Genomic DNA, 20,461 nt, shown 5'->3' with positions numbered 1-20,461 from the left:
TCATTGGTTGTGGTTTGCCGAGTACATAGCCTTTCCTGATACAAACGTGCTCACTGTATCGTTCCCGTCCTGTGTCCAGGCCTTTCCCCTTTGCGTCTGTGCCCTGTAAGTGTCTCGACACCACCCTTTATCCTTTCTGATCCATGTTATGTTAGCGATGGTGGAGTGCAACCGCGGAAGAGGGATGTGACTGTTGGAAGGGAGAAGGGAAGTCGTGGCAAATCAACAAGTCAACATCTCCGGGAGCTTCCGACAACTCTAAGTGCCCGAAGGGAGTTGGCGCTTAAGGGTCCCCGCGGCTCGCAGACGCATTGACGAGACTCCGAGCACATTGCCTCACATACTGTGTGCAGGGATACGACAGAGTACTTCAGGCCAATCAATATATAACCTCCAATGCTCAGTGCATATCATACTATCTCATACTCCAGCCCAAGGTAGTTCCCAAGACAGCCTGCTAAGCTCAAGACGCTTCAAGACACCCGTGTCAAGCCCAAGACGGCCCCTCAAGCCCAAGACGGCCGCCAAGAGCTGGCGGTTTTGCTGATGAGTACGCTAACAGCTGACGTCGAAGCTCCTCCACTACACGCTGAGCTCCCAGCTCAATGATGAGCGACTTGCGAGACTCCTTCGGCTCGAGCTCAACTTCGGCCTTCAGGAGCACCTTTAAGAATGCCTTGACACACCGGTATGCGGTGGGGTAGGGAGTCTGTAGGCTGTCGTCTGGTGTGGATGACTTAGCGGAGGGACGCGCAGGCAGCGTGACAGTGCTCGTGAGCAAGTTCGGCTTCTTGAGAATGTCGGCACGAGCGTATCCTGCATAAAACGAGTTGTTCATACATAGTGCCCAGGATACTGTCCATGGGGACCCTGTGTAGCGCACTCGGCACGGCGGATATATTCTGCCATTATCGAGCGGACTTCCGCATGGCGTCGGCCAATAGTAGCCGTATTTGGTGTGTTGTCGTCGGCCTGCATCACTTTGCCGACCCCCGGAGTTTCTCACACTTTCTCACCGGGTCAAATACCCCCTCGAGTTTCTCACCGTTATAAACATGTTATTAACCATGTGAAAAACACCATGTTTATAACACATGCCTTCCTCATCGTACACTACACTGCACTATCCCTTGCTACGCCAACACCGGCAGTGGACCAGAAGCCAGGTAGTGCTCATACGGCATGGATATTTATAAGAAAATGAGCTTCAAAGCGACTCTTATGCTTAAATCTTACTGAGAGCTCGAGCCCCATCGAGCGGTACCGGAAATCTGTGTGTGTAGCCCCACTCCATGGGTATCTAGCTTCGCCACTATCTTACTCTGCTGTTAATGCGACGTTAAATTGCATTCTCAGTATTTCCCTCCACTTCTGTACGCATTCGCTCTCATTTTCACAGCCATATCGTGTTGGCGCGCATGGCTGCCACACCCCGTCACAGATCATGTGATGTAACCGTATGTGTACCTTACTCAGAAATCCCCCATGAACGATGTGCCAACTGCTCAGCCGTCGACTAAACGAACGATGCTGGTGGAAAGTCCCCGTCTCTATTATTTGCTTGGAGAGACAGTACATGCAAACAAAAAAAAATGAATAGCGTGCATGATGTGAATTTATTCCTCAAGAGAGTCCGCTCTACAGCCTTCTGCAGAGATCACCAGTGGCATCCAACTCGCCTAAGCTGCACGCAATGTTCTGCGTTCTGTCTTCGCGACATGCCAGTCGTTCATAACCTCCAGCACAGTATCGACGTGTTCGGCGAGTAGCCTCGAGTCCTGGTCCATGGCGATGGACTTGGCCGTGCTTACGGCGTTCTTGATCTGGAGTATACGGTGAGTCAAGTTACGCGATCCCAAGAAGCAAGTTTACTCACTTGTCGTCCATTCAACGGGTACTTGGCGAGGCGGTCGACATCATCTTCCGTAACATCCTCGGGGCTGATTTGACTCTTCGTGAAGAAGGTCTTCCAGATGGCCTTGCGCGCATCAAAGTCCAGGTCGGGGTATTTAACGCAGAAGTGGATTCGACCTGTAATATGCAACGATGCAGTCGATTAAGAGACTGTTTTGGTCAGGAAATCGAGTATACGCACTTTCAAAAGCAGGATCGATCTGTTCGACGAGGTTCGTGGTGAAGATAAGGATACCTCGGTAGTATTCCACCTGCCGGAGGAAGATAGACACTAGTGCGTTCCGGGACACATCCGTATTGTCTCGTGCCTGGAGGAACACGTCGGCCTCGTCGAGCAGTAATACCGCGTCCCAAAGGCGTGTGAGCTCGAGGATCTCGTTCAGCTTCTCGTCGACGTGGCTGGGAGACGTGCCAAGCTCGCCGGCGCTGACAATGTACAGCGGGCGGTGAGTGATCTCGGCCACGGCCTCCGCCGTCAACGTCTTGCCACATCCAGGGTTACCGCAGAGCAGGCCGACCAGGCCTTGACCCTTTCCGGCGACGATGTCGTCAAAAACGGCGGTCTTTGCGGAGTGTTGGCGAATGAGGGCACGGATGAGCTGCTTGTGCTTAGCTCCGAGGACAAGCTGATGGAAACAATCCTCAACCCAAGTAATTTCTTGGACTCGGTCGAGCGCGTATCCACCTACGATAGTGTTAGCCCTATCAAAAATACGATAGGCAAGCATACATACCCCATGATTTAGATCGGAAGCAGAAGCCGAGTAGTACAGGCGTGCAGATAAGATAGTCGTTGTCGGTCATCTCGCTCTTCTTCAGGTTGCGCTGTACGTTACGGATGAGACTGCTATCTGAACGGAATAGGTTGAAGACGGCAGGATCAACCATCACGCGCTCAGTGCCCTGCGGAAATGGTGAATTAAATAGCATCCCTTGAAACAATCTCAAGACACTTACGGAGACCTTTAAAGGCGAAGTGTCGAAGGTAGACGTTTTGTCAATGATTGCTGGTCCGCTGATCTCGTAGAAATGCCTCGTGATCTCAGCGTATTGCTTGCCTCGGCGCACTGCATGCTCGCGTAACTTCTCCTTCTCAGGATGAAATTCAAGTGGATAGCAGGGGAGTTCCAGGATGAGGCGTGTCCCCGGAAACTCGTTAATCTTGCCGTGCTCTTCGGAGACACCAAACGACTTCCCGTCGTTGCTGACGATGTCGCAGCGGATGTCGCCGAAGTTTCCCATCATCGTGCATTGATAAGCAAATTGTCGCCCGTAGGCCACGAACTCCTGTTCCGTGCCCCGATGGAAAGACCGGACATACGTGTTCGGAGGGAAGAGCGCCCAAAGCAAGTGGTAGGTGATCTGACCTTGGTTGACAAGGACATCAAAGTCGGCGATGGTGCTGCCGAGGTCTTCGTCAATGAACTCCAGTGCTGTCTCGATGGCTTCAACGATGGTTCCATCTGGCATTTCTCGTGCGTTCTCCTCCTCCAGCTTAGCCCGTAGTTGCTTGCGGCAGTGAAAGAAGAAGTGGGTGTTGACCTGTCCCATTCGCAGTCAACACGGAAGGTCGTGAGACATAGGAGCACTTATGCTTACTGTCGGTGTACGTGACGATAAGTCTGTACCCTGAACGTCCCGGTGAATGTCCTGGAGCACGACTCGCAGAGGTTCGCTGAGGATATCGATTTCCTTCCGTCCGGGGGTGCCGTCCGCGTTGATGATTCGTTTGACAAGAAGAATTGGTTTCTTTTTGCTCAGCTTTTTCGAGACGAAGGGCTTGCTCGTCTTCCGCAACTCCGTCCTCCTCGTATGCCTTTCGCGACATGAATGATGCTCCATGTCTGCGGTGAGATTGAGGTGACTTACGGATTGTAGCTGGAACCGTGCAGATGAGCAGAGTGTTTGGTCTCAAGAAAGCCAGTTCACTTACACCTGATCATAGCGAGCGATGCGGACCCTAGCTTCGGGTTTGGCTGCATCTTTAGTCGGAGCCCCGGAGGCTCCATGCTCGACCATGACAGCAGAAGCCGTCTCTGCTTCAGTCAGACCGTTTGTTAGGGGGATCGTGGACATGGTAGAAGAGTTGTATTGCAGTCACTGATACTCGGGGTGCAGTACTTATTCGACCCGCAAGCATGACTCGCTAGGGAAGCATCACCGGCACTAGATGGCAGTGATACCAGGATGCAGGCTCAATTGTCTTGGGAAAGTGCAGCTGCGGACTGCATGCGCTGATACGCGCTCGCTTTCGAGGTCATTTGACAAGATGAGAAGCTTCTCGCGTACGTGTGTGAGGGGGCTGTGTCTGTCAAGGATCGCGCGATAAACTGTGCGGAAGTTGTGTGTAAATGGTGCTTTGGCGACATGCCACGGAGCCTAACGAGGAGACGTTTCTCCTGAAGGATGCCTAGAAACTATTCGACATTGACATTGAGCGTTATACGGCAGCAGACATACCGTTGGCTATGCTTTTCCTGCGTTTTGCGCGTGTGGTTCATAATCAGGACGCGTTGTACACGGAAGCGCTTGGGCGCGTCCTCGGGCGCTTCTCTCTACACCGACGCCCGCTGTACAAGGTTTACAAGTACATTGCACAATGTGCACCTCGGGAGCGTTGAGTCACTCGGAGCCCAAATTTGTATTAGATGTCTTCGGGAGAGATTGAAGAAGGGCGCGGTATAGCCCTAGGCCTCATCTTGTGATGCATGGTACGAACGCTCGAGAGGCGATATAGACCCCGTCTCGCCCATCGCCGTAGCGCATTCGAGCAAGGACTGGTGAGCAGGATACTCCTTCACACTCATCTACCTCTTCTAAACCACTTGAAGACAGCAGATCATGTCTCACTCTAGAGTAATGCCAGTATTCCTGCCAGTGCAGATGCCAATGCAGATGCCAATGCAGATGCCAATGCAGATGCCAGTGCCAGTGCCCTATATCCCCTCCAAAGGCAAAGACCTTCCTCATCCCTCCCAAGGTCGTGAGACTAGCATGGACTATCCCGCCGTCAGACCTCGCCCTGCAGAGGACGGCGATAACGCGACCTCCAGGCCTGACCTACAAGTGACCCATGTTGACTCCGGGTCTCTGAGAGCGTTGCGCCTCAGGTTGGCGCTCACATTTTGATCAAATCATGGGACATCCATCTGACCTCAAAGCGTAGTACTGCAGACGACGGACGCGTGGAAGTCGCGTGCGACGCACAGAGCATCGAGCCTTCCAACAAACACGGCGCTCACGCAGCGCGGCAAGACTGGGCCCTCGAGGAGATTGCCTCGAACGTCTTCCAATACATGAAGCGACCCGACCTGGGCGTCGGCACCACGAAGCTCGTTCCCCGCGAGTGGCGCGCCGGACTTGCCGCCTTCAGCGCCGACGGCCAGTTCTTGCGCGTTGGCACCCAGCTGTACGCGCGAGAGGACAGCGGAGAGTATCGACAGTTCGTGACTGCTCCCCCCTCGGAAGAAAAGAAATCGCTGCAGTACATCGAGGAGTTTGGGGGACGCGACGGAGTCGTCGCTGTTGCGAGCCGCCGAGCGTTTGTCACTCGAGAGAAAGAGGCCGCCGCGGCGCGGAAGGCTGCCGCTAAGGCCGAAGACGACGACGGACTCGGGCTTGAGTCTGATCATGAATCGGACGCGTCTTCGGTCGTCCCCGACGACGACGAGGCCTACGAATCCTGGAGCGAGTGCTCATCCGCGGAGGAGGGCAGCTCTGACTCGGAGTCGGACGCGTCTGACGACTCCTCGGACTGGGTCAGCAACGATGGCGAGGAGGCACAGGAGTCTGGCGAGGAGAGCGACCTCGAGATAGTCGAGGAGGTTGATGAAGGCGACGACGATGACGGCGAGTCCGACGGGTCCGATGTCGATGTGACAGCATACGGCTACGTTGCCTTCACTGGAACGGACGAGGATGTGCCAGTGCGGCGTGGCGGGAGAAGAGGCCGGGCACGCCGGCCCCGTCGTGTCCCGCGCATCGATTTCCCCCTGTCGCTCAACATCTTCTCTTCCTCCAAACATGCTCTCTGCTTCTCTCGCAAGGTGTTCTCCTTGCTGCACGACTCTCCCCCCGAGATTCATCCGACCCTACCTCTGGCAGTCTGGCCGCTGGCCGGGACAGAAGTCCTGTTCGCGAACTACAAGGAGAAGACATACTTCACACGCTCAGTCGGTAAGACAGACCCAACCGGCAAGTCCTCTCCTGTTTCTTCGCTCACTCCCGCCCGCTGACCGCCCGTCGCAGCCACCGCAACCTTCACCGTCAAGTGCCGCTTCTCCGCATGCGGCCAGCACTTGCACCTCGCGCTGGTGCAGGGCGTGACGACCTCCGACATCGCGGACGACGGCCTCCTCCGGCTGCGCACGGATCTCGCGCTCGAGGCTCTCACGTACCGGCTCTGCACGCGGCGGCCGACGCGCAGCCCGCCCGCGCTCGTGCACCGCGTGCACGCCCAGCTCGGGACCGTCGACCACGTCGTCAGCGGCGCGCCGCCGTGCACGTTCACGTGGACCGCGCGCGAGCTCTACGTCACGTCGAGCATTGCCCCCGCACTCAAGGTGCACAAGGTCGCGCTGTTCGGCGCGGACCCCGCGGCGTCCGAGGAAGGTCCCGGCGAAGCGGGTCGCGAAGTCGCACCGGCGGCTGAAGGAGACGCGCCAGACTCGGAGTCTCCGGCTGCGCTGCGCCGAGAATTCCTGTTCTTCCCCGGCCGCGACAATGCGGGTGCGAAGTTCGTTGTGGCAGAGCCGCAGCACGCTCAGGCGGAAGACTAAGACTATCGATACCTGACCCGGTGGACAGAGCTGGATTATTGCCCTTTGTGTGTATTCATTAGCAAGGATCCATCCCATACTTATGTCAGCAGTCGTCGCCGTCCCCTGTGACCTTTTCCTTACTGGATCCAAGACAGCTGTGTTTGTAGAGTCCATCTTTGAATGAGAGAGAAACTTTAGGCCAACAGCTCTATGAAGCGCATCAGCAGGAGCTAGCTGCTCAAAAGTTGATAATGCATCGTGCCTTCATAGATAGTGATGATCCATCGCCAAAAACTCCAGAAAAGACAACGAACCCCAGAAGATAGCACAAATCAAAACTCGTTCTAGTCTAGTCTGTCCTGTCCGCCACTTGCCCACGGATCAGCTCCTCAACCTTCTTCGACCTCGGCTTGATCGAGCACCTGAACGGTTGCGGGTGACTATCCGGCACAAGGTCAGCTCACACCGGCGCCACCTGCCGTAGTTCCAACGCACCTGATGGTCCCCGTGCAGTACGCCACCTCTGGCGTGATCTCGACGCCGTTCTCGACGACCTTCTCGATGTCGAATGCCGCGAGCGCCATCGTACAGGACGCGAACACCGAGGTCTCCGCGAGGTTGATGCCTGCGGCGCACGAAGGTTTAGTGTGTGTGTGTGTGTGTGTGTGGCGCGTGTGGTGGGAAGAGCACGTACCGGGGCAGATGCGCCTCCCAAAGCCGAACACGGCGCACCGCGGATCCTGTTCGGGCTGCTCGCCGAGGAAGCGTTCGGGCTTGAAGCGCAGCGGCTCCGAGTACGTATCCGGGTCGCGGAGGATGTGCCTGTGGACAGCATCTGTTCAGCGGGGAAGCGGACATGTTCAGCAGGGCCCTTGGCATACCATATGTTTGCGATGAAGATGGAACCCTTCGGCAGGTAATAGCCTCGGTAGATGTCGTCCTCCGTAGAGACGTGGGGCACGCCTACTCACGCCAGGTCAATGGTGTCTGTAGCGCAGGCAGGCACATGAATCCATACCGAGTGGCGCGATTGGGTTCCAGCGCAGGACCTCTGACACAAGCGCCCTCATGTATGGAAGCTGCTCCCGGTCGTCTAGCGTCGGTAGCCTATCAGTGCCTGTGACGGCGTCAATTTCTTGCTGGGCTCGCTTTTGGACCTCCGGGTAGAGTGTCATCGCGAGGAAGAAGGACGTGATTGCCGAGACAGTCTGAAAAAAAAAATGAGCGAAAAGCTGACGGTTTCACGCGGCCGACACGGCTTACCGTGTCCGCGCCGCCCGAGTACAGAGCGCCGGCAGCCATCTTGAGGTGGTACTCCTGCTCGTTCGACTTGATGCTCCCAAAGTTGTCGCTGATAAAGTTGCTGCTGGTGCTTCCGCTCAGCTGTGAAGTCTATCCTTAGCTTACAGTGGGCGTAGGGGAACGAGGAAGACTAACCGCTTCCTGCATAGCAAACTCGAATGGGACGTCGCACATTGCGTTGTATTCAGCCCTCCACTTCTCGGCCTTCCGCTTCCATCCTGCGCCAGGGAACCATGCAGGGCAGTATCGTACTATACGTACATAAACTCGTCAGGAAAATCGGTCGAGCAAGAAAAACATACGTACACGCGGGGATAGTGTCAACAAGGAATGATCCAGGGGTGGAGGTCTCCACGAAGCCGTCAACAGCCCGGTCCACGAGGTCGATAAGGGGGTCCTGGCCCTCCTGCACCTGGTATCCGTAGGCCATGTTGAGGATGATGGCACCGGCAGTCCTGCGGCAAGTGCACATCTGCTCAGCGAACGACTGGGGACGAGTGGGCAAAGGCTTACTTGCGGATATGAGCTACAAAGCTGGGAGAGTCAGATAGCATCCGCTGAACAAAGCGGTGCGACTCGGAATTAATGAGCCCGTGGAACGGAGCGACCTTGTCGAGCTGCCCACGGCTGCCGATGTAGCGGTGGAGGTAGCGGCGAATGTCGCGGAAGCGGTCGCCGTACGGGGAGAGGACAAGGTTTTGAGCCCAGCCGAGGAGCTCGCCGGCCATGACCATGACGGGCCGATCGGAGTAGACGGAGCTTTTCTTCTCGAGGAGGTCTACGGCGACGTCTAGGGAGCTGAGGACGATGATACGCTGGCCAAGGATGGTGGCGGAGGAGATATCGCCTGGTGGGCAGCACGGTCAGTGCAGGAAGGAGTGGTCGAAACAGAAAATACTTGCCCCAGCGGGCCTTCCATTCGGTGAATGTCCTCCACTGGTAGGTGGACGGCACATCGAAGAGGTTGCCCAAGAGCGGAAGAGGCTTAGGACCAGGAGGAAAGGGAGGAGTCTTGTTCCTGTGGAGAAGCTGTCTAATGAGACAGAGAGCAAGAACGGCTAGAGTAATGTCTAGAGGAACGAGGGTGAGGGAAGACATTGCTGTTACTACGGAGCGGCGACACTGACATGGGATTATATGGACTCTGGGATGCAATGCAAATCAGCGCCGTAGTGCTAACGCCTCTGCGCGGGTATCCAGAGTCATCTGTGGGCCGACGACCCTTGGAACACAGCATGAGACAGAAGCTTCCAAGAGCAGCCAAGAACCGGAGACAGAGTGTTCCGATAGGAAAGACCACGGTCTGCCGCTTGTTCAGATGGCGACATATGCCGGCAGCGCGCGCACCAGACGCCGTCCTTCGCTCTCGTAAACTCGCGGGGCGGGTCACATGCGGGTCCATCCAGGTCGGAAGAGGCGAGGGCGATGCAGATGCAGATGCAGAGCCCACGGTTGGCCAGCACCCGACGTGCTCAAGGCTGGCCCTGAAGCTGCACAGCTGCCATTCTGGGATACGCGGAGACTGCCGGGGCACCCACTTTAGGCTTAGACCACGAGCGGATTCGATTCGCGTCCTATTGAGCTGCCTCCACTCGACCACCACCCCCTGCCGCCTGACCATGCCCGCGCGTCTTCAGCACAAGGTATCTCCCCCTCCATCGTCCACACCCACGCCCCCTGACATCCAGCCCAGTCTGCCTTGATCACAGGTGCTGGCTCGTACGCTTTCTCTCTTCCTCTCTTCTCTTCCATCTTCGCGTCTCGTTTACCCATCTCCTACGCCCATCCAGGGGAATCGGCTTCGAGTCGTCCCTGCTCTTTGCCCAGGAGGGCGCCAACGTCCTCCTCGTAGACGTCAAGCTCGATGCTGTCGAACGCGCAGCCAAGCTTGTCCAGGAGCGCAACCCTAACATCAAGGCTGTCGCCTTCAAAGCCGATGTCAGCATCGAGGCCGACATCAAGGCTGCCGTAGACAAGGCCGTCGAGCTCTTCGGCCGTCTCGACGTCATGGCAAGTCCCCGCGATCCCCGCCCATCGAGCTGCCGCTTATCGAGTTTGAAATTTGACAGTTCAACAATGCGGGAATCATGCACCCCGAAGACGATAACGCCCTCAATACTGAGGAACGCATCTGGGACCTCACTATGGCAATCAACCTCAAGGGCGTCTGGTGGGGCTGCAAATACGCCATCCTCGCCATGCGCAACAACCCCACCGACCCCACCAAGAGTCTCCACGTCGGTGGCAGCATCATCAACACCGCCAGCTTCGTCGCTATCATGGGTGCGGCGACCCCACAACTGGCTTGTGAGTCATTTATCGAATATCGCCTTTTTGTTATCACACTCACATGCTTCTCCCGAAGACACGGCATCCAAGGTCGAACCTTCTGCAGCTCCTGCTTCTTGCCCCCATTGACGAACGCTCCACGCTTCTAGGGCGCTGTCTTGGCCATGACGCGTGAGCTTGCCATGGTCCACGCCCGCGAAGGCATCCGTCTCAACTCCATCTGCCCGTACGTCGCGCCTCATCTGCTCCTGCGCGTACATTAGTGTGTTCTGACGCGACGCCACAGTGGTCCTCTCAAGACGCGTACGTGACCGCATCATGGACTGGTCCGGGCACAACCTTCTGACAGACGGGACGCAGCTCTCCTGATGGACTTCTTAGACACTGAAGAAAAGCGCCAGCGCCGGCTGGTCCATCTTCCTATGGGTCGCTTCGGTGAGGCCGTCGAGATCGCCAAGGGTGCACTCTTCCGTACGTTCCAATTTTCACGTCTCTGTAGGAGCGGTTACTGACGTAGCATCGTAGTGGCAAGCGACGATAGCAGTTACGTGACGGTGCGTTCCGGCGTTTCTTGGTGCTGACCATATGAACCAACCCCCTCCCTCCTCGTGTAGGGCATCGACTTCAAGGTCGACGGTGGTCTCACGTCATGCTACGTTACGCCCTTGGGCGAGCAGCGCCTGCCCCCACCGTCCAGCTTGATCTAGAACGTGTGAAATGAAAGGAAGCGCAAGAATCTACGTCCGGGGCTGCCAAAAATCTGCGCAGGAGATGTTTAAATAGTGTCAGCAATGTACAATCAATCACAGTGGAGCCAGTACACAAGTAAAAGACAGCAATGAACTACCCGTAAAGTTGTGACGTTTCACAACGAAGCCTCGCACGAGACCAGCCACCGGCCTGGTCCTGACGCGACCCCGCTGACGCAGAGGCCGGGCCAGCATCTCGTTTCTCCCAGACCCCGACCTCGAGTACGTCTAGTCTTCCTTGCCCTGGATGGCATCCGCGCGCCGCTTGTCGCCCTCGGCCTTGCGAATTTTGGTGATCTCGACGCCGATGCCGTTCGTGATGTCCTTGTGCAGCTGGGGCTTGTAGCCGGCCATGAAGAGCCACTCGAGGTGAACAAAGAATGGCGCGAGCACGAGCGCTGTGGGTGTCCCATCAGCATCTGATACATCATGGGGGAGGGAGGATACGCACCGCCGAGGAGGTTGTTGAACAGTGCGGGCGCACGCCGTTCCGCGAGGCCGTGCCCGAGGAACTGGGCGACCCAGGACGCGCCCTGCAGCATGAACCCGATTGTCGCCGCGTTGGGGCTCTGCTTCCCGAGCGCGGTGGCCGTGAGCAACATCAGAGTGTACTGCGGCAGGTACAGGATCTGTACAGGGGACGCATTAGAGCTGATCTGTAGGAGGGGAGGGGGGACGGCGGGACTGGTGGACTAGAAGAGGGGAAGGGGGACGTACGGCAGCAGTGGGCTCAAGAGAGAAGTAGTAGAGCCAGTTTACGAGAGCGTAGATCGCCGCATAGCTGAGCTCGAAGATGAGGAAGTTGTTAAACTTGTGTTCGATTTGAGGCAGGAAGGACGGGTGCGGGAAGGTGGTCTGGATAACCTCCCAGGACCTGCCAGCGTGGCTTCAGCAAGACGCAGTACCACCTAGGAGTCACGACTCACCAGACGATGAGGGGGACGAAGGTCATGTGGATGCGGACATTGGTGGGATTGTTGTGGTACGCGCCGTAGAAGACGAGCTAGTAAAGGCTGTAAACAAAATCTCCAGCGCACACATGCTTTGAGAACGTACCTGCTTGCGGACGTCAAACAGACCGGGCATTGTGATTGCAGGTAGTTAGAGTAAAGTCGGAGAAGGCGAAGCTAAAGACCGAAAGGCTGGACAGCTGAAACGTTTAAGTATCCGGCGACTGAGCCAGATCCGGCGACCGACGGTGACGCCATCGCCGGTTCCCGCGACGCGACGGCACGCACGTGATGGCCGAGGACACGTCAAGAGGGCGGGGCGCCCACCCCGCCCTTGGCGCCTCGCAAGTGTCGCGATACTTGGGTGACTTCACTTCTTCCTTCTCGGCTACTCCCCACCGCGACCCATCCCCACTACACCTACGGCACACGGTCAGATCAATGGTCAAGTCTACAATTGTTGTGCGGGCATCCGACGCCCTTCCGCTCGCGGCGACGGTCGACGACGAGCAGGTGTGTGTGTCCTAGGATGACGATCGCACGACGCTCAAGTGCGGAGTGAGCCATATAGATAGAGCAGGCTCTCCAAGAGCACAAGCAGCAGGCGAAGCTCATCTTCAGGCGAATCACCCCGAACGCAGAGCCGCGGTGTTCCATCGAGAGTGGGCAATATACGTTGCAGTACGTGTCATTCTAGCTGGGTGCTGCGAGTGTGCTGACTTGTGGCGCAGTTACCTGATTGCAGACAACGTGGTGTATTTGGTCATTGCGGACAAGTCTTACCCGCGAAAGCTGGCATTCTCATATCTCGACGAGCTCTCGAAAGAGTTTGCAGTGTCGTATGGCGCGAAGGTAGACACCGTACGGAAGCCGTACGCCTTCGTTGGGTTCGGTGAGTACCCCCACTCAGGCAATTCTGTCTGCGTATGTTAATGCTACGCAGATACATTCATGGCCAAGACGACAAGGCTGTACCAAGATACTCGAAACATCAATGCTTCCAACTCACCTCTGGACAAACTCAGCGATGAGCTCCAAGACGTGACGCGCATCATGACCAAAAACATGGAGGAACTTCTCTGGCGTGGTGATTCCCTCGACCGTACGTATCTCCCGATCGTACCCCCGGGACTAGCTGACCCCCGCTGTAGGCATGTCTCATCTATCAACGTCCCTACGCTCGGAGTCGGAGAAGTACCGCAAAGCGGCGCGGAACATCAATATCCAGGCGATGCTTCGCCAGTACGCACCAATAGGTGCCGTTGTCTTCATCTTCATTATTCTGCTCTGGTGGAGGTTCTCATGATTGCCTGCCGTGTACGATGTACATACCCCCGCGCTCTATACGGATGTGTCGAATTCATCCCCGGCCGTGCTCTCGCTCGCGTACTCGCTTGATGATGCTTTGTATATATTGTTTTTGCCCGCCCTGGATGCATGGTCCTGGCGCGCGCGCCCTTGGACCCTTTGGCATCTGATGCCCGGCAAGTCCCCGCAGTCAAAGCAGTGAAGACGGGAGCAGCTCAAGGCGGAGGCGTGACGCTGATTCTCAGGCGATAACAACAACGTGTTTGCTGCAGTAATCCCAGAGCCCATCGCTATACAGATATAGCCCTCTGCTTGCTCTGCCCCCATCTCCCTCTCTCCCCTGTGCTGACCTCCCGAAGAACCTAGTAATTTCCCTCGAATAGCGAACCATGGCGTACCAGTATGGTGTCGGTGGTGCTTCTCCCATGCCCCACGCCCCCTCGCCCGGGATCCAGCGCGCCGTCACGCCCACCCCGCCCCTCCCCGGTGGGCCTATCCAGCCTGGGTCGATCACATACACGACGACGGCTGGTACAGACGGCCAGATCATTTACCACCCTTTCAAGTGAGCACTCTCCTTCTCGATCTCGCGTTATCGTCCATATTGATCGATCATTCATTGAACTCAGAGCAGTCTCTGCGAGGTAAGTTTTTTGAAAGTGGAGAGCACGGATGGAGTGCTGATCATGGCCTCTTGCGTGCAGCTATGAGACACCTCAAGGTATCGTGACCGGCATCCAGTGGGTACCTGCGGAGGCAACCAGGATGCTGCCTGCTGGGGCAACCCCCGCCACAGCGGTATGCTCCGAGCAGCTTATTGTGTCCGTGGAATGTTGATTAGGGATAGGACATTCTCGCGTCATTCAATCGTAACAGTCATGCGCGCGATCCTTATTATGATGGCGACAGGTACGTGTGCTTCCCGCACCTGTTACATTGCATGCTGATGGTGGGATCTCAGGCATCGTGAAGAAGACAGACGTCGGGAGAAAGAGCTCCGCCGCGAAGAGAAGGAGCGCCGCCGGCTCGAGCGTGAAGGAGAACGGCTCGAAAGAGAGCTTAGGCGTGCACGCGAACGGGACAACGAGGACCAACGCCCTAAGCGTAACTCTGGTTATGGCTACGACCGGGACTACGACCGGGACTTGGACCGCTCATTCCGCGACATGGACCTCCGAGACCGTGATCGTGAGCGAGAGAGAGAACGGGAGTTTGAGGCCGCCAAAGTTCGTTCCCGGCAGAGCGCGACGTACGATCCGAATACGTACGCTACCGGGGCGGCAGGCGCATACCCCGCGTCTTACGCCCCAGCCAGTCCCACCACTAGCTACGCCGCGCCAGCTGGTGGGTATACCGCTGGCCAGCAGTACTATCCTGCCCCGCCGACGCGCACTGCGTCTCAGGGTGTTGGAATGGTCCGTTCAGCATCGCCCTACCAGCCCGGCGCCGCCCCCCGCCCGGTATCTCCATACGCGCCTCCTCCTCCCGCACGTTCAGCTTCGCCCTACCAGATCCCCGGTGTCTTGCCACGTTCAGCTTCGCCCTACCAGATCCCCGGTGTCTTGCCACGTGCGGCCTCTCCATACCAGGCTCCTCTGGGTCCGCCGCGAGCTGCATCGCCTTACCAGCCTGTCGTTCCACGCTCCGCATCGCCGTACCAAGGCGGCGGGCCGCTGCCCCCGCAGGGCTTCTATCCGCCAGGACATGTAATGGAGGGCAAGCCTATTGCTCCGCGCCCGCTGTCTCGCGCACCTTCTCCCAATCCCGGCTCGTATGCTGTCGCCCCTGCACCCACTGGTACGTACGGCTACGGCGCCACGCAACAGCCTTACGGGGGCGCGCCCCCGAGCTACGGTGTCCCTTCCGGTCAATATGGCTCACCAGCACTGCAGCAGCCGGAGCAGCAGTCGATGCCTGCGCCCGAGGGCTTCTCACGCCCGCCGAACCTGTCGCAGGCGTACACGCGGTTCGAGACGACGAAGATCCAGGACATGGACGACTTCTACGAGAACATCCCCCGCATGCCGCTCGTTCTTGTGCCGCACGACGTCTACCATGAGGATTGGATACGCTTGATGACAGTGCGTCGCTTTGGCTGGAATTTCGTGCTTGTGCTGACGTGATCACAGGATCTCTCCTTAGCCTGGGCAGGCAAGCTCCCTGTGCCTGCCTACGCGACCGACGGCCGCCCTCCGAAGCGGACCACTCTGACTTCTGACCTCATCGACCTCTGGAACACCTCCTTCTTCCTCAAGCGCGGCGTCGAGCTTGTGCTCTACAAGGGCCGCGAACGCCGCTCGGGCAGGCTCGCCGGCACCGTCGACGTGCACCTTCCCGGCTTCGAGGGTGCCGCCCCCATCAGCGACTCGTCCGAGTCCTCGAGCAGCGGGTCTGAATCTGAGGACGACCGCGACGACCGCCATCGGTACGGTGCCTACGGTGGCGCGTACAGCAGGCAGCTCGAGGGTCAACTCGCCGAGCTGCAGGAGACGAAGCGCGTTCGCAAGGAGCGCAAAAGGGCAGAGAAGAAAAGGCGTAGGCAGGAGAAGAAGCAGCGCAAGAAGGCACGCGAGGCCGAGAGGAAGTATGCGATGTATGTCACCTGCGTCGCTCCAGAGCTTTGAGGCATCATCGTGCCGCACACCACGAGCAGTACTGGTTGCCCGTGGCGAAGACAGTTGAACTTCTACATCAGGTCCTATTTCACGGAAGATTGAAGAGTAACAGATGTGCCAATAGGTACTATTACAATGTAACATATACTAAGTGTATATACAATGGATATTCAATCCTGCAGATGCAGCAGCCGCCTATCACTGGCGCCCTCTACCCGAGTTGTTGTACCCGCCACGGTTATTGCTGTGTGACCCTTGTCCATAGCCTCCGTAGCCGCCACCTTGGTCGTATGTCTGGCCACCGTAGCCGCCACGCCCACCAGCATTGTTGTACCCGCCGCGTCCGCGTCCTCCTCCTTGGCCTCCACGACCGTGGCCACCTTGTCCCCCGCCACCGTACCCACCGTAGCCCCCTCGGTTTCCGCCACCGTAACCTCCTTGTCCATCGCCACCGTAACCTCCTTGTCCGTCGCCACCATAGCCTCCCTGATTACGGGGCGGGCCGTGGTTGTTGTGCGACTGGTTATGCGAACCGTGATTGCCGTACGAATTGTTATACCCGCCGCGGCCGCCCCTACCGGATCCGCCGCCCCCACCGGATCCGCCGCCCCCACCGGATCCGCCGCCCCCATACCCGCCGCCCCCATACCCGCCTCCGTACCCACCACCGTGGGAGGACCCGCCTCTGCCACCACGATACGATCCAGATTGCTGGTGCGACTGCTGGCTTCCATAACCTCCATAGGACTGGCTGCTCGACCCGTATCCGTGTGATGGCGATGCCGAATGCGGGCTGTGGTTGTAGTTGTCACGGTAATTGGGCCCGCCGTAGCCATTGCTACCGTAGCTGCCATGCGACGGGCCACCACCGCGAGCCCCGTCACTCCTGCCACGGTCTCTGTCATTCTGATGACTGTGAGACCATTGGCCTGTCGCGGGAGACGGGCCGCCGCCACGTCCTCGTCCGCCGCCCGTATTGTGACGTCGAGCATTCTCACGATCGCTGTCGGTCAGGACCGGTTGCGGCCTCTGTACGCCCTGGAGCAGGACTGAACGGTGTGGTGTCAGCTGCTTAGGGTAGAGGTACAAAGCAGAAAGCGAGCGGTCGTTCTTGATGTCCAGAAGATTTACTGAGGTCAAGGGACAAGAATATGTCGAGCCAGGGAGACACTCAGGATCGGGAAGTAGGCTTCCTTCGATACCCTTGGTATATTTGAAGTCGATAGGCATAGGCTACCACACAATGAGTGAAAATTCTAATGTTAACGGTCAAAGAACTTACGTCCTGCGTCTTGCGCTTGCCGTAGAGGGCTTCCATAGTTGGATACAGAGGATGTTCCTCGAAGACGAAGAGGGCGTTGTTGCCCCAGCTGTTCCGTCTCTCCTCTTCTTCGGTGAGGCCTGGATATCTCGGAGCCATCGCATCCAGCAGCCGCATCTCGTCGATGAACGGAAGGAGTGCGACACCTTGCCAGGTCATCCTTTTACCGTTCATGTCGACATTGAAGGTGCTCGGATAAAAGTCGATGATCGGTGAGTTGGGGTCAAGCATGAGATCATGGAACACAGATGGGATATGTATGCGACTATTCCGAGCTATTAGCAAGGGCAGGAGTTTTGTGAAGCAAGGGTGCTCACCTAGATGCAGGGAAGACGCTCATCAGTTGCTCAAAGGGCTTGAATGGCTGGCCAATGATAAAGTCGAGTTCCATGCTACCAACATCCTCGAAGTCGGCCGCAAATGGGGCGAAGTGGAATGGGTAGAACCACTGCCAGGAAGGCGCCTGGAAGAGTGTCAAGTGAAGATCAAACATATACAGTAGAAGGGTACTTACCCCTTGGTAGTAGTATTGGAGCACCCACGCCATGCCTTCAACATACTTCTGCGTTACTCTGTACCACTTAAAATTAATAACAGTGCTAAATGAAAATCTAATGGATCCAACCCACCTCTTGCGTACCGCAGTGTCCGAATGTGACACACCGAACTTCTGTTTATAGTACCGTTCTCGGTATCCCGGCTCCCACAGGCTAAGTGATTGGTCAGTGAAAAGATAGTAAAGTAGAGGATTTGACTCGCCGAACGGTATCCTCCTGCTCAACAGTACCATCCGGATTGACCTTCAACGCGTAGTTGGCGACATGGGGGCTTTCAGCATCGTCGTCATCCTCAACTGGGATAGTTACATCGCCCTCGGCCTCTTCAGCTTCCTCATCCTCCGCCTCAGCAATGTTATGCTTTCGCTTGACACCGTGAGGAGATTTGAGAGAGTTGGCGTCAAGAATGCCATTTCGCTGGCCACTCTCGTCCTCGTCCATGGTGTCGATGACGAATGTTGACGTGTTCGGACCGGCACCCAGTCCGGGGATGTCGGTGCCTTCTTCAGAGAGCTCCGTATTAGCAACAATCGCGGGTGGGACGTCGCCGTCCGTCGGTTGGGGCGTCGGTACGGCGGGTGTAGAAGCCGAGGCGAAAGCATTCGCTGATGGCTTCACTGGCGTGAGACCAGCTAGCTCTGCCTTCAGTACTTCGGCGGCGCTCATGTTAGCCATCCGAATGGCGCGACGATTGGCAACGACATCATGGTTTGAGCCTCCCCAAGCCTGGGTTGCTCGGCCGGCAAACTGTTCCGTCTCGATAGTTTTGGGACCACCAAGTCCGATACTGTCCGCTTTGGCTGCGAAGTCCTGGCCTGCCTGCTTCTTGGTTGGTGAGGTAGGAGTACGTGGTGTCACGGCGTCTGGAATGGGAGCCGACGACGGCGCAGCTGGGGCGCCGCCGAGGTTGAGCACAGCTGGAGGGCCGCCGCCATTGGCAGCCTTTTCCTTATCAATCTTACGCCGCTTTGCATTTTGATCTTGACGTTCCTCCGCTGCATACTCCGTGTAAACGACTATTCCTGAGCGTAGACAAGCAAAACACACACCCTCACGCCTTCGTTTGAAGATGTCATCCTCGCGTTGTGCAAGACCTTCAAGAATGATCTGCACACGCGACAGTTCTAGCTGGCCGTGGTTGGTCAAGTATCCGCCCATCCGCGGTAGCTCACGACGCCAGATTCTGAGAAGAGTATCGATGGCGCCCTCGCGAATCTCAAGCGATGGAAGATGGGGCAAGAAGTCGTTTCCGACAAAAAAAATTAGTAAAACCCAGTCATCTATCGCTTGTTCAAGGTTGAAGGGGAAGGGCTGTTGAGGTACTTTCATCTCGACTTCTAAGTACTCTCGCAGAATGGCGACGTCGAGGAAGATGAATGGCTTCTTCGCTAGTGGGACCATTTTCCTGTGGAAGTCTATCTCTACCTGGGTGGCAGTACACTGTGCTGCATAGTGGCCATCCTGCCCGCACAAACGGCAAGCGGTCTGGGTGCCCTGAGCGAAGACATCTTCACGAAGCACTCGGAAGTATGGTTCGTGCGTAGCTAGAGCAAGCATGATCAAGTCAGCATCCTGTCAAATGTTAGTATTCATGTACAATATGGAAAGTAGACGAGAACCTACCAGACCGTAGATGACGTGGTGGGTGTTCGGATCGTGCCCGAGGTTCGACCGTTGTCGACGAATAAAGTCCATTATCTTGTGCTCTCCTTCGCCGGGGACACTCGCATCGGATATGATAACTTGAAGCTACGGACCATGAGAATTTAGTCATAGATAAAGATAACGGAGACTTACGTTCTTCCAGCCTGGGTCCGAATTAAGCTTCCGCGCAACCCAATACCGAAGCGACGTTGCCAAGAGGGCCATGAAGGGCGTCCCGGGTGTGATAGCATTAGAGTCCCAAGACTTCTTCTCCCTTTCTTCTTCGCTGACTTCCTTCCCCATAGCTAGTCTAAAATTAATATGATTACCTCATGGGATGGCATGAGTACGAACCTTCCCACAACGCAATAGACTCCCTTCGAGCTTCCTCTTTTTCTCTGGCTTCCTGTGAAGTGCGAAAACGACGCGAACGTTGCTGATTCATCTTCGCTCGCGGAGCAACTCCATCTGTGGTAGCAATGAGCATCACCTGCCAGGAGATAGCAATGAAAACGCACCAATGGCCATGAACAAAAGTCTGCGGGGACGGATCATATTGACAACACGCTCAGTGTACTCAAAAATCTCCATCATCATGTCTTCTTCAGTTTCCGGTGCGGGCTATAGTGGCATTAGCATTTGAAATGCGCAGCAACATAAGCAGGCATTACCTTGCCCTCCGGGTGTGTGCACGGGTGAACCTGATAGCCTAAGTATCAACATATACCCCAAAATTAGTTTTAAACACTCACGATACCGTTCATATCGAGGTAGAGATTGTCAAACTCCTCTTTGTTGGGATTGGGACCTGAAATGTCGACTGGTACCAACACTTCTTCGCCGTCTTCACCAGGAACCTTGGCCTCTTCTTCTTCAATTACAGGATAGACTGCAAGGATGATGCTTAGCATCGTTTCACTATATATAACAATGAGAAACTCACTGATTTTCGGGTACTTTTTACTCAGCCATCGGAAGAGCGCAGGGACACCCTACAAAGCCTCCTACATTAAGAAAAGGAAAATTCGAGAAAGTGAGCACGTACCATGGTA

The 20,461-nt window shown here is 56.5% G+C and overlaps 7 protein-coding genes across 7 annotated transcripts; 3 read left to right on the top strand and 4 right to left on the bottom strand.

Moving 5' to 3' along the window:
* Window positions 1-487: 487 nt before the first annotated feature.
* On the bottom strand, window positions 488-838 carry PHACADRAFT_191841 (uncharacterized protein; the record flags this gene model as incomplete). Its single annotated transcript, XM_007391975.1, has 1 exon — window positions 488-838. The coding sequence occupies one exon, from the start codon at window positions 836-838 to the stop codon at window positions 488-490; it is 351 nt and encodes a 116-aa protein (XP_007392037.1).
* Window positions 839-1,532: 694 nt separating this feature from the next.
* On the bottom strand, window positions 1,533-3,954 carry PHACADRAFT_249997 (uncharacterized protein). Its single transcript, XM_007391974.1, has 8 exons — window positions 3,848-3,954; window positions 3,784-3,792; window positions 3,514-3,730; window positions 2,872-3,456; window positions 2,649-2,817; window positions 2,096-2,599; window positions 1,877-2,031; window positions 1,533-1,823 (listed from the first exon to the last, which is right to left on the bottom strand). The coding sequence occupies exons 1-8, from the start codon at window positions 3,931-3,933 to the stop codon at window positions 1,680-1,682; spliced, it is 1,869 nt and encodes a 622-aa protein (XP_007392036.1). The 5' UTR covers window positions 3,934-3,954; the 3' UTR covers window positions 1,533-1,679.
* A 757-nt stretch (window positions 3,955-4,711) lies between these two features.
* Window positions 4,712-8,932, bottom strand: PHACADRAFT_205692 (uncharacterized protein; the record flags this gene model as incomplete). The annotated part of the gene is made up of 10 exons (XM_007391973.1): window positions 4,712-7,114; window positions 7,170-7,299; window positions 7,369-7,496; window positions 7,556-7,637; window positions 7,693-7,882; window positions 7,938-8,057; window positions 8,112-8,227; window positions 8,283-8,431; window positions 8,490-8,823; window positions 8,875-8,932. 10 exons carry the CDS (start codon window positions 8,930-8,932, stop codon window positions 7,024-7,026), a joined length of 1,398 nt encoding a protein of 465 aa, XP_007392035.1. The 3' UTR covers window positions 4,712-7,023.
* Window positions 8,933-9,595: 663 nt separating this feature from the next.
* On the top strand, window positions 9,596-10,972 carry PHACADRAFT_191837 (uncharacterized protein; the record flags this gene model as incomplete). The annotated part of the gene is made up of 10 exons (XM_007391972.1): window positions 9,596-9,619; window positions 9,670-9,695; window positions 9,767-9,980; window positions 10,046-10,283; window positions 10,342-10,355; window positions 10,415-10,491; window positions 10,552-10,568; window positions 10,626-10,736; window positions 10,791-10,819; window positions 10,880-10,972. 10 exons carry the CDS (start codon window positions 9,596-9,598, stop codon window positions 10,970-10,972), a joined length of 843 nt encoding a protein of 280 aa, XP_007392034.1.
* Window positions 10,973-11,242: 270 nt separating this feature from the next.
* On the bottom strand, window positions 11,243-12,100 carry PHACADRAFT_157860 (uncharacterized protein; the record flags this gene model as incomplete). The annotated part of the gene is made up of 5 exons (XM_007391971.1): window positions 11,243-11,412; window positions 11,466-11,643; window positions 11,732-11,888; window positions 11,941-12,017; window positions 12,071-12,100. The coding sequence occupies 5 exons, from the start codon at window positions 12,098-12,100 to the stop codon at window positions 11,243-11,245; spliced, it is 612 nt and encodes a 203-aa protein (XP_007392033.1).
* A 263-nt stretch (window positions 12,101-12,363) lies between these two features.
* Window positions 12,364-13,302, top strand: PHACADRAFT_249993 (uncharacterized protein). Its single transcript, XM_007391970.1, has 5 exons — window positions 12,364-12,477; window positions 12,536-12,645; window positions 12,696-12,856; window positions 12,908-13,066; window positions 13,116-13,302. The coding sequence occupies exons 1-5, from the start codon at window positions 12,406-12,408 to the stop codon at window positions 13,268-13,270; spliced, it is 657 nt and encodes a 218-aa protein (XP_007392032.1). The 5' UTR covers window positions 12,364-12,405; the 3' UTR covers window positions 13,271-13,302.
* Window positions 13,303-13,618: 316 nt separating this feature from the next.
* PHACADRAFT_249989 (uncharacterized protein) lies at window positions 13,619-20,391 on the top strand. The gene is given in 20 exon segments (XM_007391969.1): window positions 13,619-13,837; window positions 13,902-13,916; window positions 13,977-14,070; window positions 14,120-14,181; window positions 14,234-15,353; window positions 15,402-16,497; window positions 16,516-17,120; window positions 17,170-17,473; window positions 17,526-17,671; window positions 17,723-17,780; window positions 17,838-17,918; window positions 17,968-18,760; window positions 18,815-19,337; window positions 19,389-19,514; window positions 19,563-19,714; window positions 19,764-19,877; window positions 19,928-20,030; window positions 20,081-20,110; window positions 20,162-20,298; window positions 20,353-20,391. The coding sequence occupies 6 exon segments, from the start codon at window positions 13,662-13,664 to the stop codon at window positions 15,894-15,896; spliced, it is 1,962 nt and encodes a 653-aa protein (XP_007392031.1). The 5' UTR covers window positions 13,619-13,661; the 3' UTR covers window positions 15,897-16,497; window positions 16,516-17,120; window positions 17,170-17,473; window positions 17,526-17,671; window positions 17,723-17,780; window positions 17,838-17,918; window positions 17,968-18,760; window positions 18,815-19,337; window positions 19,389-19,514; window positions 19,563-19,714; window positions 19,764-19,877; window positions 19,928-20,030; window positions 20,081-20,110; window positions 20,162-20,298; window positions 20,353-20,391.
* Window positions 20,392-20,461: the final 70 nt, after the last annotated feature.

Source organism: Phanerochaete carnosa (genome assembly GCF_000300595.1).
Source record: "Phanerochaete carnosa HHB-10118-sp unplaced genomic scaffold PHACAscaffold_2, whole genome shotgun sequence".
Taxonomy (NCBI): Eukaryota; Fungi; Basidiomycota; class Agaricomycetes; order Polyporales; family Phanerochaetaceae; genus Phanerochaete; species Phanerochaete carnosa.
Note: the sequence above shows the minus strand (reverse complement) of the source record. Positions and strands in the feature narration are given on the sequence as shown.

Excerpts from the sequence above, each read along its gene's own strand:
- PHACADRAFT_249993 (XM_007391970.1), top strand. The coding sequence starts at position 12,406 with ATGGTCAAGTCTACAATTGTTGTGCGGGCATCCGACGCCCTTCCGCTC. Across the intron at positions 12,646-12,695 it reads AGTGGGCAATATACGTTGCA|TTACCTGATTGCAGACAACG; the intron begins GTACGTGTCATT and ends CTTGTGGCGCAG. Across the intron at positions 13,067-13,115 it reads GCGTGGTGATTCCCTCGACC|GCATGTCTCATCTATCAACG; the intron begins GTACGTATCTCC and ends CCCCCGCTGTAG.
- PHACADRAFT_249989 (XM_007391969.1), top strand. The coding sequence starts at position 13,662 with ATGGCGTACCAGTATGGTGTCGGTGGTGCTTCTCCCATGCCCCACGCC. Across the intron at positions 14,182-14,233 it reads CCTTATTATGATGGCGACAG|GCATCGTGAAGAAGACAGAC; the intron begins GTACGTGTGCTT and ends GTGGGATCTCAG. Across the intron at positions 15,354-15,401 it reads ATTGGATACGCTTGATGACA|GATCTCTCCTTAGCCTGGGC; the intron begins GTGCGTCGCTTT and ends ACGTGATCACAG.
- PHACADRAFT_249997 (XM_007391974.1), bottom strand. The coding sequence starts at position 3,933 with ATGGTCGAGCATGGAGCCTCCGGGGCTCCGACTAAAGATGCAGCCAAA. Across the intron at positions 3,457-3,513 it reads TATCGTCACGTACACCGACA|GTCAACACCCACTTCTTCTT; the intron begins GTAAGCATAAGT and ends CGAATGGGACAG. Across the intron at positions 2,600-2,648 it reads CTTCCGATCTAAATCATGGG|GTGGATACGCGCTCGACCGA; the intron begins GTATGTATGCTT and ends ACACTATCGTAG.